Below are 13,728 nucleotides of genomic sequence, written 5' to 3'. Positions count from 1 at the left end.
GAAGTCTCCCAAAGCTTCCGCATGTAACATTTACACGCACAAAACCCATACGACCACGTGTTAGTCCCAACAGGTGTGCAGCACACACGTCCATAGCATAGTCACAGGAAACAGATGTTTCAGTCCCTAGAAACATGTTTCTCCATTTCAAGACCCCATCCGTTTCCATGGCCATTTCTTGTTTCCCAAGTCATAGTATCATAGGAAACGGCCGTTTCCACCCTTAAATACTCGTTTCCCCGTTTCCATTCCTCGAACGTTTCCGTTCCCATTTCTCGTTTCTGGTGACTATGGTCCATAGGCATGGACAACACAGGCAGTAAAACCAGGCATTGTCAATACAGTCAAAACAAGTCACACAAAGTAAAATAAAATCATTCATGCACATGCATACGTTGAAGATTGGAAAAATTCCCTATCAACTCATTTGTACTCCAAAAATCCATTACAGGTCCCAAGTATAAATATAAATACCTGTCCAGACCAAAGATATGTACAGGCCCCAGGTAGAAACACCTATACAGACCATGAATAAATATTGGCCCCAGGGCACAAGCACCTGTACAAACCATGAATCTAGGCTTCAGCACTAGAGTGTCTGTATCGACCAGAGAGATTCCAAAAATAATCCTGTCATGTCCTTGGCCTCCAAGTGGCATATGCTACCACCAGATCCATACACATGCTCAAGATTAACATAAGGAGCTCTGCAAAATTAGGGATTGGTGACATATGCCATCTAAGTTCTGGTCTTGGGAATGACCATCCTTAGTATTTGGTCAATTAGCAAAGGAAGCGTTGTTCTTCTCATCTCTCATGTAAGTTGTGCATCAATCTGTATTTGATCCTAGTTGTGGGATTGTAGATTGTTTTACGCCAGGTGTGATTAGTAAGTTGTGCATCAATCTATGTTTGATCCTCCTTGTGCGAATGTAAATTGTTTTATGCTAGGAAACATGTTTCGGTTCAATTGGTACTTGTTTCAGTGAAAAGGCTTCATCAAATCACTTTATTTGTTTTTGAAAACAAGGGTATGGTAGATTTTTAGCAGAAACAAAATTTTACCCTGTTTCGAACACCCTTCTCTGGCTGATCCACTTCTCCCTTTCTATGAAATTTAAATATCCTTAAGAGTGAAAAAGAAAAGCATTTTTTAACCTCATTTCTACCTGTACGCTATCAAGCGTTTACGCTGTTTTGGCAGCCAAATTTGAAAACCATTCCGTTTCATCTGTTTTGAAAATGTTGTTCAAAATTTTAAAACTGTCCCAGGTAACACTGCTTATGCCACATGTTGTCTACACTCACAGGCTTTTGTTCTATGTTTCTTTTCCTTTGTGGTTCTTTTGCAGACATAAAACGAGGCAACACATTGGAAACCTGGCAAAAGAAACGTCTGCAAAACTGAAGGCTGCTAGTGAGGCAGATCATGGGAGTGAAGTCAATGTAAAAGATATGCTTGTTATTCAGTGGAATTAGTTTATGAGTTGGTTTCTTTGCAAGAAAAATATGCGAATTAATTTCGAGGCCAGTTTTTTTTGTACACTGTTTAACATCAAGTGTATGTTAGATGAGCAGCCTGGTAAGAAAATAGCGGATGCAAAGCTTGCCAAGGACTTTCAAGCTGTATTAAAAGAGTTCCAAAATGCACAACGCACTGCTGCCGAGCGTGAAACAACCTATGCACCATTTGTTGCGCAAGCGGTTTTGCCTTCCATGTACGTTGTAATTTTAGTTCCTTCTTTGCAAAGTTTTGGCAAGTGGCAAACCAATCTGGGGTTGTCTTCTGGAAGACCCTGATGGCATGGTATGCTGGCATGCCATTTTTAGTCTTTGTTTGTCTGGATCACAATTGTTTCTGTTCACAAATGTCTAGGACTCAGTATATCAAAGGCTTCTTTGGATGCTTATGCTACGGTTGTGAAATCTGTGCTTTTCATGAGCGGCCAGGTATACTGCAAGTGAGCTGAACTTGACAGCAGAAAAAATGTATGATCAAGAACAGTGGGCTCTACTGGTGGAGCAAAGGAGGTAAGGAAGAGTGCATGAAATTTTTTCTTGGAGACTTACACACCACACACACATGCGCGGGCGCATGTGCACACCCTTACACTAGGTGTCGGGTTTCAAACACAGCCCTCTGCTGGGGAGCGTGGTACCATAGCCACTAAGGCACGGGCCACTGACAGTGCACCACACATCCACAATTTTTGCTACTTATCTTTTGAAACTTGTGCAGACAGGAAGTACTTGCAGTGGAGAACGAAAGGGTGTTCAACAAGGCTCTTATAGAGGAACGGGATCAAGGAATCGAAACAATACAGCAACAGATTGGAGAAGTCCATGAGATTTTCAAGGATCTTGCCGTTCTAGTCCACGAACAAGGTGTAATGATTGGTGAGTGAGGACTGGCCATATGCATGGATTACAATGCAAACAGTTATTGCTGCCGGCCTGATGTCTCACATCTTGGCTGTGTATAGATGACATTGACTCCAACATTGAGAGCTCTCGTGCAACAACATTTCAAGCTAATAGACAGCTTTCAAAGGCTGCCCAGAGCCAAAAATCCATCTCCTCTCTGGTATAGCGTTCTTTGGATGTTAGTTTTGCTTTCTTCCTTTGAAAGCATTATAGTCGTTAGTGTGTTATGGGTGAGTGCTTTCTGCTACAGCCTTACCTTTTTTCGTGTTCTAACACAATGTGTGCTCGTCATCTATGGTGCAGGCATGCTTGCTACTAGTTATTTTTGGGGTGGCACTCTTGATTGTCATAATTGTACTTGCAGCCTGAGCTCTTAATGGCTTGAAATTGCTTAGGTTTGGAGCCCATCTCATACTGCGATGATTCCCCATCTAATAAATGCTGAAGACTCTGATTTTCTACAAGTTTGGGGTTTGCCATTGTATATTGGTTTTAAGATATCTTTGTCCATATATTTATTCTAGACCTAGTTGGACTCTCAAGAATACATAGCTAGTAGCGACCATTGACAGCCAATATTGCTTCTTGATTTGGAAGTCTTTTGAGGTGATTGGAGTGTGCTTTGTTTATTGGAAATCTCATGATCGTATTGGATTGGCTTAACAAATAAAGATTGCTATCACATAAGTGATTAATTGAATGAATAATTTTATCATTTTTATAACTAAATTGAAATTAGGGACTAATGTACAACCAACAAGTAATCCCTAATTATTTCTAATCAAATGGATAATTTTACTTGCTAATTGAATGAAAAATCAAAGCCTAATTACACTTTTAAACAAGTGTAAAATTCTCTCATCAAATCTGAACCCTTGGATTGATTTAATCTTTACCCTCCAATCTTATGGTTTTCTCTTGTTGCCTGTGCATTCATTCCCTTTTGCCAAGTGTCCAGCACCTCACCCCATGAAACCCACACTGTCAAGTAGGAGTTTTTGATCTCAAACAAATCATTGGATCATCACGTTGAGATCATGACACACTTTAGCATGGATGTAGGAAGTGTCTCCCCCTTGTTCGATACCACACATTCTATTTGGCAAAAATCTACTTACAATCATGCTTGCTTTGATCTCTGTCACCACAAATGTTCATCGGGACCGTGGTAAGCAATAAGATAATAACCATAAAAACGTGTACCCATTAGCTTGGCCATTAAAACACACATATACATACATACATATCTAGTGTATTTTTACTTTGTGTAGTTGCAAGAGTTGGGATATTAATTGGGTTGCTATTATGCTAGTTTACATACATATATTGTATATATATATATATATATATATATTTATTTATATCTATAAGCACCCAAGATGTTTTTTTGGGTTGGATTAATTAATTTTTTAAGGAAATAAGGAAGTAAGTTTTCAAAGGTTTTTAAACCTTGCACTTTTAGTAATATGTGGATTTGCAAATACAGTTGGTGATGTTACCTTCATGTGCACTCGACTGAATGCAATCTCCAAGCTTCTAGGCCATGGCATGGTGCTTGTCCAATTTGCCGCTACTGTTACCTTCACGTGTAGTCGACTACATGCAATCTCCATGGCAAGCTTCTAAGCCAAGGCATGGTGTTGGTCCAATTTGTCGGTGCTATTACCTTCACACACAATCGAGAGCATGCAATATGCTTTGCATGTGGCGGCTTTCTGTGTGATCTCCATGGCAAGATTCTACCCGATGGCATGGTGATAGTCAATTCAGGGGTGTGTTGATAGCATGTAGTTTGATGTTGTTTGATGCTTTGCATGTGGCGGCTTTCTATGTGAGCTCCATGGCAAGCATGGCAAAGCTTGCCATGGCATGGTTATGGTCCGATTTGCGGGTGTTGTGACCTTCACACGCACTGTATGACTTCTAGCATACTTTTTGTTCTAGTGTTTTGGATATGGGCATGTTACATGCATTGCCCATCAGAAGCTTCTAGCTGATGTCATGTGGTCTATGTGGTTGCTATTGCAAGGATCCTGATCTCACTGTGTATGTATCATTGTGCTCTTTTCCTTATCTATTAGCTGATGTTGAATTTGTATTGTATAAATATGTATTTGTATTATATCTATATGTGTTTGTATACGTATATACATGCATGAATGCATTTATGTGTGTTTTCAATCTTCTACATCAGCAGTTAGAAAAACTCCAAGAACCTTATCCAACTTGACGAGTAAAAACGTTGAACATGATTATATACCAATAGATTTGTGCACAATAATCATGTTACAAGTACGTGGAGCCAGTGACTCCATTAAGTGACAAATAATTTTTTGTTGTAGAGCATAAACCACAAAAATATTTTGAGAGATTAGATCATGTTACCTGCATCCATCCAAACAGACAAACAAAGAGTTAGCCCATGTGTGTCTTGCAGGTATCAAAGGACCTATCACGTGTTATAGATCTCACCCAAATAGCCTATGGTTTATGTAATGATGGGATCATTTCCCTTGATGTGTCTAGAATATACTATCATCCCAAAGTAAAAGGATAATTCAAAAATTGAAATATAATTGGCTACCTAGTGATCTCTATAAAGAGATCCAATATTATTTCCTATTATATGAAAAAATAACTAGCTTCTCAGTAATCCCAAAAGAACCAGTAGATATCTCCAATCATATTAGCAGAACAAATTAAATTTATTTGTTACAGCCTATCAAAGTATAAGCACTCAAGTATCTCTAAAGATAATCCCTAGAAATATCACAACAATCCACATATTGTTCAGAGGATTGGTAGTCATGTTAAGCTTGTCTTAGGAGATCTTTTACATGAATTAAAAAATCCACCTATATGTGAAAATAAATCATTGTCACTACATATTAGTAGTATTATGAGATATGTTCTAATGGTGGCTGCCAAGCGACCTTGTTTTGACAAGAGAAGCTATATACATTCTCATGTGAACATGACCTCCCCTTATCTAACTAAACCGAGGGTTAAAATCTCAAATTATGAGTTATATTGACAAATTCTTTGGCCTAATAAAATTTCTAGAGTCCGCATAGTGCTAATGTATCAATTTATTGAATCACCATTGAGCCATGCATGACCAGACATAAGCCTATTAACAATATGTTGGGCACCATAGATTAAGGAAAAAGTAATGCACATCCATTTTTGGTGTTCTATCAATCCATGTGAATGAGATTTGCGACCGAATTAGCTTAAGGATATATCTCCATAGGCCTAGATCAATCCGCATCTACTGCTTAAACAATTGGTATTAATCATAAAAGAATTATAGAATCATCACACAAAAGAACTAGAAATATATCATAAATGATATTGAATCCGTATTATGAGCCGTGCTCATCCCTACTTAGGGTGAGTGGTGGCCCATTCATGCAACATCTGTCATCTAGACCACCAAAAAGATCAAACAGTCTAATGTTTGCAAGCATAACAAAAGACTCCTCCATTATCCTCTTGGACTCAACGTGATCAACTCTATGATCTAGATTGTTAGGATGGCACAACATTAGACATGGATGCAAGAAGATGAGCACAAGAAATCACTGCAAAGCTGAAAAGAATATCAATTGATATTTAATGTACAGAAAGTCTACTAAACTTGTCAAAGTATATATGACCAACATAGCATCGTCACCTGATATTCATAGGCAAAGATATGCACAACCTTGTATCCTCAAATATTTATACTTAATTCTAGCATAAAGACTGAGAAACTTTTCCAAAAAATAATCGACTCGACTGTGGCATAAAAACTGAGAAACCATTTCCAAAAAACCAGCATATATATTATCTGAAATCGGATGTTCATCACGTGTAGCATTCCCCAAACATCATCATCCAATCACGCAATACAAGTCAAAAATTTCCAAAACACAGTCTGAGGTGTATGTAATATGTACATAGCACAATACGGGTTTGCATACAGTCATTAACCCATAAATCTGTACCAAGCACAGCGTTTCCACCATCATCAATAGTTATCAAGGGATTCAATAATCATAACTAGGATATGCGAGGTAAATCCATAAGAGTTACCTTGAGAGGAGGAACTCCCGGCTGGTGCCAGCACACAAGAGACATGGCAAACAACCACAAGACACGGGCTAAGTGAGTGTATAAGCACTCACCTTGCTCCGTTTATATAGGTAGAGCCGAAAGAAGCTTCCAAATCGCCATCATAGCTCCTCGCCACTGCATTTGCAAAGCCATAACCCGCCTTCATTGCCTCCCCAGCAGATTATGTGCACGGTCATAAACCATAGCCAGCTAAAGCCGGCTCATCAGAAATGAAAGCCACTTCAAGCGGCTAGAGCCGGCTCATCAAAAATGAAAGCCACTTCAAGCGGCTAGAGTCGGCTCAATAGAAATGAGAGCCATGTCAGGCGAGTTAACCTCGCATGCATGAGTTAGGTATAGTTTATTATTAGAAAGGCGTGATATGTGAATGGTCCCTAGTTACAAGGTAGTTATGTGAATCAACCTTCCAAGGATTAACACCACTAATAAGGGATGCACCCAAATTAAAATGTGTAAGTGAGCGTGTGTGTGTGGGTGGGTAGAGAGAGAGAGAGAGAGAGAGAGAGAGAGAGAGAGAGAGAGAGAGAGAGAGATGAGAAGTATCCATTTTAGTAAGTTTATAAAATATGACAAGCATGTGTGTGTGTGTGTGTGTGCGCGCGCGCGCGCCTACCCAGGCACCATACTCATAATGATTTGAGGTAATAGGCCCCATGAGTATGGGCCTACTGCCTCAAGAGATTGATAAGCAAAGAAGGATTAAATCTAGCTCCATGCCATTCATTGCTAGCTAGAGTACGTCTTTTTTTCAGAATCCGTTGTTATTGATAAGTTTGGATATCTCCTCGAAGGCAAAAAAAGGTGAAAGGGTCCAAGAATTGTTTTTAGGCTTTGGATAAAAGGACAGTTGCTTTTTCTTTTCACAAACTCAAAAGGTACAATAGGGACTTTTTCATGTTTCCAGGCATACCGCATAACAAAATTACCCGTATAAGGGCTTATGAGGGAAATTTTGATATTCAAAAAGTTAGTTTTAGTTATGAAAAGAGTCATCAATCTTCATCCTATTTCTCCAAGTAGGCTCTATAGAGATAAAGTTAGTTGGATAAACTTCTTTGAGCAAAGAAGCAAACATAGGGTAGTTAAGATTGAGAATATCATCCATGTATCGAAAGGAATGTGTGATGCCTTCTAGCATGGATTTGTGAATACTATCCGCATGAGATCCGCATGAGATGTGACAAAACAATATTCAAAATAAGCAAAGTATATGTTACACATTACTGGGGAACAAGAGAACCCCACCATAGGAATGCCTTTGGTTTGTTTAAAAACTTGTGAGCTAAGTTGAATATAATTGTGTGTGGTTAAAGAGCCAAAAGAGAAAATGTTGCATCTCTACACCATCCACTGTATCCGAGAATGTAGTTGATGGTTTTTGAATCCAACGGGGAAGGTTGTGGCTAAGGGATATCTTAGGAAATCCTTCCTTCTTAGGATATCTTAGCATTGAGTGATATCCACAGTGTAAAGGTAAAAGATACTATTTGGAAGATTTAATATCACCTTGGTAGAGTTTCTAATAATCCAAAAGGGATTAGTTTGTATTTCAAGAAAGGTTTTAAGCTCTTGTTGCTTTATACCACAGATTTTATGAAAGTCCTCAAGTACCAAGTTAAGTACTTTGGTAATGATAACTGTAATATCTGTAAAAATGCAATTAGTCTCATTAGAAATCCATCTAAATTTATTTTTGTGGACTTTGAACATAGGGACCAATACTGGTAACTTCACGTTAGTCGTTTCAATATTCATAATATGTAATTCTTCTTGTACGTCATTGGCAATCTTAAATGGATGAGTTTGTAAAACTTATCACCAGATAATCTCCTTCTACCTGCCATGTATGCAAGTTTTTTACAAATGATGGATACATTGTTGGGTGCTTTATCCAAACCAAACGCCATGAATTTGTCAAGTAGTGTTTTTACTAAGTGTAAAAAGTTAGGATTAATCCAAGAGCTATCCTTTGCTAACCATTTCTTGGGGATCCATTTAATTTTTTCCATAAATAAGTGGGCACATCTACAATTGCATTAAGATGTAATGACTCCAGTTGGAGTTTACTGGAAATGTCTGCCAGACAATTTAGTATAACACTGATTGCCAAATGTGGATTTAGTGGTTCAGTGGGAATGTGATTTAAACCTTTGGAAAGTAACCTTCTAATATTAGTATCGGAAACAATGTTCAAATTTGTCGTGCACACATGTGAACCAAAATCAAAGAATTCTCTAGAATATGTTATGTACTCATCACAAAAACATTGGGGCTTAGCATCCTGTCTTAAGAACTCATGTTTGCAAAAAATCTTCTTTAGACTAGCATTATATCTCCATCCTATTTTGACATTTACTAAAGCATAATGATTTCCTAAAACAGAGTCAAAAGCTGCAGTTAATACTTCTTTTGGAGAGGCATATTCTAATAATTTGTTAGTAAAAAGGCAATGAGAGAAGTTATCTTTTTGCATATCATCCTTGGTACAAAGAATCCTTCTCTCGGTGTGGCTTTTTGAAATCTGTGGACACAAAGTTAAAGATTACATGTCTTGCAGATTTCAGATAGGAAAACCATGCCTGCGACACTTTGAAGTAAAAGATTTTTCTCTATTTCTAGCCGAGCTATAGCTAGAGGAGGGGGAGAGAAAGAAGGTAAAAGAACCTGGTGTACCAAATGAAGAGTCAGGTTTCTTTCTCTCGAAGGGGATTCATTATCAATAGAAGCATTTAGAAGCGCCTTTATGAGCCTTATACCTTTAAATTGACCATAACTATTGAGAATGGTTCCTGGTTCTGTTCCCTTGAGTTCAATTAGTACATCCAGCATTAGCTATCTAAATTGAAGAAAAGAAATTTGTGCTAAAACCAGATTTCTGGCTTGACCTCCTAGTCAAGAACGAAGAAGCGAGAGATGGAACACCACTGGTTTGTTTGGAAATAGATCCTCCATGTGATTCAAAACATACCATATGGCATGGTCGAACCAAATTATGCTAGAATCACAAGGGGCATTAGGATCAAGAAATTTGGAGGCGTATTTTAAATATGGCCTATAGATATTCCAGATTGTTTCAGAATAAGTCAGCATTGGCCTTAGAAAAGGTCATGGTCCATTTTGTTCTCCCATAAATGCCCACAGGTGATGAGCACTTGGATGGGTCCAAAAAGCTCATAGAAAAAGGCGATTTCAATTGTTCTCCTCGTTCCAGATATTGAACACCTTTGATAGCATGGTTCTTGCATTCTTCAAGCATTGAAACTAGGAGATTGGCAAGATATATCCAAGTTTCTACTTGGATGGGTGCTAGAAACCCTTTATTTGCAAGGGTCCATAGACGATGTGAAACCCCCATTGGTTCTACCTCCACCTGCCAAATAGGTAAAAAAGGATAAACTTTGGACACCTTTGGCACCAATTCTAAAAGGCAAGAATCAATCATAGTACACATGTCTGTTTGGAAAGATTTAATAGCTTCTAGAGCCGTTGGATCCCTATTAAATATATTTCCTATTAATGGAACATTGGGAGTAGATGGAGCAGCAAGGAAAGAAGGTTCCAAACCACATTGCTTTCTTAAAAAATTTGAGGTATCTGCTCCCACCGTAGCAAATAAGGTAAGATCAGAATGGTAAGTTTTAGTAAGCATAGGAATTGGTGATAATAAGTCAGAGACGGTTTGGTTACCACCATCCTTATTCTTATCAAGAGTTGCAAGTACTTGAAACCAATCATTGAATGAGAGGAACTTCAAGATGGATCCAAGAGGGAACATCTCAGGATTGATAGATGATAGAATCTTAATCTGAGACTCTTCATCCTTTATGCATGCCAAGACATGCTAGTGAGATTTTGATGGGGTATGTTCCATCGGAATCTCGACACCCCTTAGAAGTGGTAGGATCTAAAATCAAAAGAAAGGTATTAGAGTTTAAGATAAATATGAGAAGTGTGAGATAGGGAGTACCCCAGCATGCATAGCAAAATTGTTGTGAGCCCTGATCTCACCCTAAAAGTAAAACCACCTACTTGAAACACCTACTTGAAACCTATTAAATGATTGGGCATAATGATAGTGAGGAGAGCTAGACTTCTAAGTGAAGAATATCAAGCAAGAGGTTCCATATATCTCCCATTTAAAGAGATATATGCTGCAGTTATAGTGTGTGTTTTTAGTCTTCTACATCAGCAATCAGAAAAACTCCAAGAACCTTATCCAACTTGACCACTAAAAATGTTAAACATGATTATATAATAATAGATTTGTGTACATTAAGTACATGGAATGAGTGACTCCATTAAGTGAAAAAAAGAATTTTTTGTTGTAGAGCATAAACCATGAAAATATTTTGAGAGAATAAATCCTGTTACCTGCATCCATCCAAACAAACAAACAGAGTTAGCCTTGTGTGTGTCTTGCAGGTTTTCAAAGGAGCTATCACGTGTTATAGATGTCACTGAAAATAGCCTATGGTTTATGCAGTGATGCGATCATTCCCCTTGATATGTCTAGAATATAGTATCATCCAAAAGTAAAGGGATAATTCAAAAATTGGAAGATAATTGGCTACCTAGTGATCTCTATAAAGAGATCCAATATTGTTTCCTATTATATGAAAAAACAACTAGCTTCTCAGTAATCCCAAAAGAACGAGTAGATATCTCCAATCATATCAGCAAAACAAATTAAATTTATCTGTTATAGCCTATCAAGGTATAAGCACTCGGGTATCTCTAAAGATAATCCCTAGAAATATCACAACATTCCACATATTGTTCAGAGGATTGGTAGTCATGTTAAGCTTGTCTTAGGAGATCTTTTTTCATGAATTTAGAAAGCCACCTATATGTTAAAAAAATCATCATTGTCACTACATACATCATTGACAAGAGAAGCTATATACATTCTCATGTGCACATGACCTCCTCTTATCTAACTAAACCAAGGGTTAAGTTCTCAAATCGTGAGTTATACTGATAAATTATTTGGCCTATATTGAGTCCTAATAAAATTTTCAGAGTTCGTGTAGTGCTAATGTTTCAGTTTATTGAATCAGCATTGAGTACCATCAACCATGCATGATCGAACATAAGTGCGTCCATATTTGGTGTTCTATCAATCCATGTGAATGAGATTTAGGGCTGAATTAGCTTAAGGATATATCTCTATATGCCTAGATCAATCCCCATCTACTGCTTAAACAGTTGGTATCAATCATAAAATATTTCCAAGATCATCACCTCAACGTGATCAAATCGATCATCTGGGTTGTTAGGATTGGCACAACATTAGACATGGATGCAAGAAGATGAGCACAAGAAATCACTACAAAGCTTAAAAGAATATCAATTGATATTTAACGTATAGAAAGTCTACTAAACTTGTCAAAGTATACATGACCAACATAGCATCATGACCTTATATTCATAGGAAAAGATATGCACAACCTTGTATCCTCAATTAAATTCAAATATTTACACTTGATTCTAACATAAAGTCTAAGAAACTTTTCCAAAAAATAACTCAGAATCAATTGTGGCATAAAAAATGAGAAACCATTTCCAAAAAACTAGGATGTATATTATCCAAAATTGGATGTTCATCACGTGTAGGATTCCCCAAAGGTCATCATCCAATCACGCAATACAAGTCAAAAATTTCCAACACACAGTCTGAGGCGTATGTAATGTGTACATAGTAGCACAATATGGGTTTGCATACAGTCATTAACCCATAAATCTGTACTAAGCACAGAGTATCAATAGTTATCAAGGGATTCAATAATCATAACTAGGATATGCGAGGTAAATCCACAAGAGTTACCTAAGAGGAGGAACTCCCAGCGGGGCTGATGCTAGCACAAGAGACATGGAAAACAACCACAAGACATGGGCTAAGTGAGTGTATAAGCACTCACCTTGCTCCATTTATATAGGTAGAGTCGAAGGAAGCTTCCAAATCGCCATCACAGCTCCTCACCCCATCGCATTTGCAGAACCATAACCCGCCTTCGTTGCCTCCCCAACAGCAGATTATGTGCACGGTCATAAACCATAGCCAGCTAAAGCCGGCTCATAAAAAATGAAAGCCACATCAAGAGGCCAAAGTCAGCTCAATAGAAATGAGAGCCATGTCAGGCGAGTTAACCTCGCATGCATGAGTTAGGTATAGTTTATTATTAGAAAGGCGCCATATGTGAATGGTCCCTAGTTACACAGTTATGTGAATCAACCTTCCAAGGATTAACACCACTAATAAGGGATGCACCCAACAAATTAAAATGTGCAAGAGTGTGTGTGTGTGTGTGTGTGTGGGGAGAGAGAGAGAGAGAGAGAGAGAGAGAGAGAGAGAGAGAGAGAGAGAGAGAGAGAGAGAGAGAGAAAGATGAGAAGTATCCATTTTTTAGTGAGTTTATAAAATATGAGAAGTGTGTGTGTGTGTGTGTGTGTGCCTACCCAAGCACCATACTCATAATGGTTTGAGGCAATAGGCCCCATGAGTATGGGCCTACTGACTCGAGATTGATAAGCAAAGAAGGATTAAATCTAGCTCCATGCCATTCATTGCAGGTAGACTCTCAGTGATTACATTAAGTACGTCTTTTTCTCAAAATCCGTTGTTACAAAACTTATTGATAAGTTTGGATATCTCCTCGAAGGCGAAAAAAGTAGAAGAATAAACAACAAGGTGAAAGGGTCCAAGAATTGTTTTTAGGCTTTGGATAAAAGGACGGTTGCTTTTTCTTTTCACAAACTCAAAAGGTACAATAAGGAGTTTTTCACGTTTCCAAGTATACCGCGTAACAAAATTACCCGTATAAGGGCTTATAAGGGGAAATTCGATATTCAAAAAGTTAGTTTTAGTGATGAAAAGAGTCATCAATCTTCATCCCCTTACTCCAAGTAGGGTTCTATAGAGATAAAGTTAGTTGGATAAACTTCTTTGAGCAAAGAAGCAAACATAGGGTAGTTAAGGTTGAGAATATCATCCATGTATCGAAAGGAATGTGTGATGCCTTCTAGCATGGGTTTGTGAATACTATCCGCATGAGATGTGACAAAGCAATATTCAAAATAAGCAAAGTATATGTTACACATTACTGGGGAACAAGAGAACCCCACCATAGGAATGCCTTTGGTTTGTTTAAAAACTTGTGAGCCAAGTTGAATATAATTGTGGTTAAA

At 38.0% G+C, this 13,728-nt stretch overlaps 1 protein-coding gene across 1 annotated transcript in view; it reads left to right on the top strand.

Moving 5' to 3' along the window:
* Positions 1 to 3,124, top strand: part of LOC147630161 (syntaxin-22-like) — a 29,402-nt gene extending 26,278 nt beyond the window's left edge. The window contains exons 2-7 of the mRNA XM_086811806.1: positions 1,353 to 1,446; positions 1,579 to 1,718; positions 1,951 to 2,031; positions 2,240 to 2,397; positions 2,484 to 2,584; positions 2,728 to 3,124. Of these exons, the coding sequence (XP_086667932.1) occupies positions 1,353 to 1,446; positions 1,579 to 1,718; positions 1,951 to 2,031; positions 2,240 to 2,397; positions 2,484 to 2,584; positions 2,728 to 2,793 (640 nt within the window). The 3' untranslated portion in view covers positions 2,794 to 3,124. The remainder of the gene's footprint in view (positions 1 to 1,352; positions 1,447 to 1,578; positions 1,719 to 1,950; positions 2,032 to 2,239; positions 2,398 to 2,483; positions 2,585 to 2,727) is intronic.
* The last annotated feature ends 10,604 nt before the right edge of the window (positions 3,125 to 13,728 follow it).

The sequence above is a fragment of the Cibotium barometz genome, chromosome 17 (assembly GCF_041138505.1).
Source record: "Cibotium barometz isolate CiBa-2024 chromosome 17, ASM4113850v1, whole genome shotgun sequence".
Lineage (NCBI taxonomy): Eukaryota > Viridiplantae > Streptophyta > Polypodiopsida > Cyatheales > Cibotiaceae > Cibotium > Cibotium barometz.
This window is presented reverse-complemented; position numbering and strand designations above follow the sequence as displayed.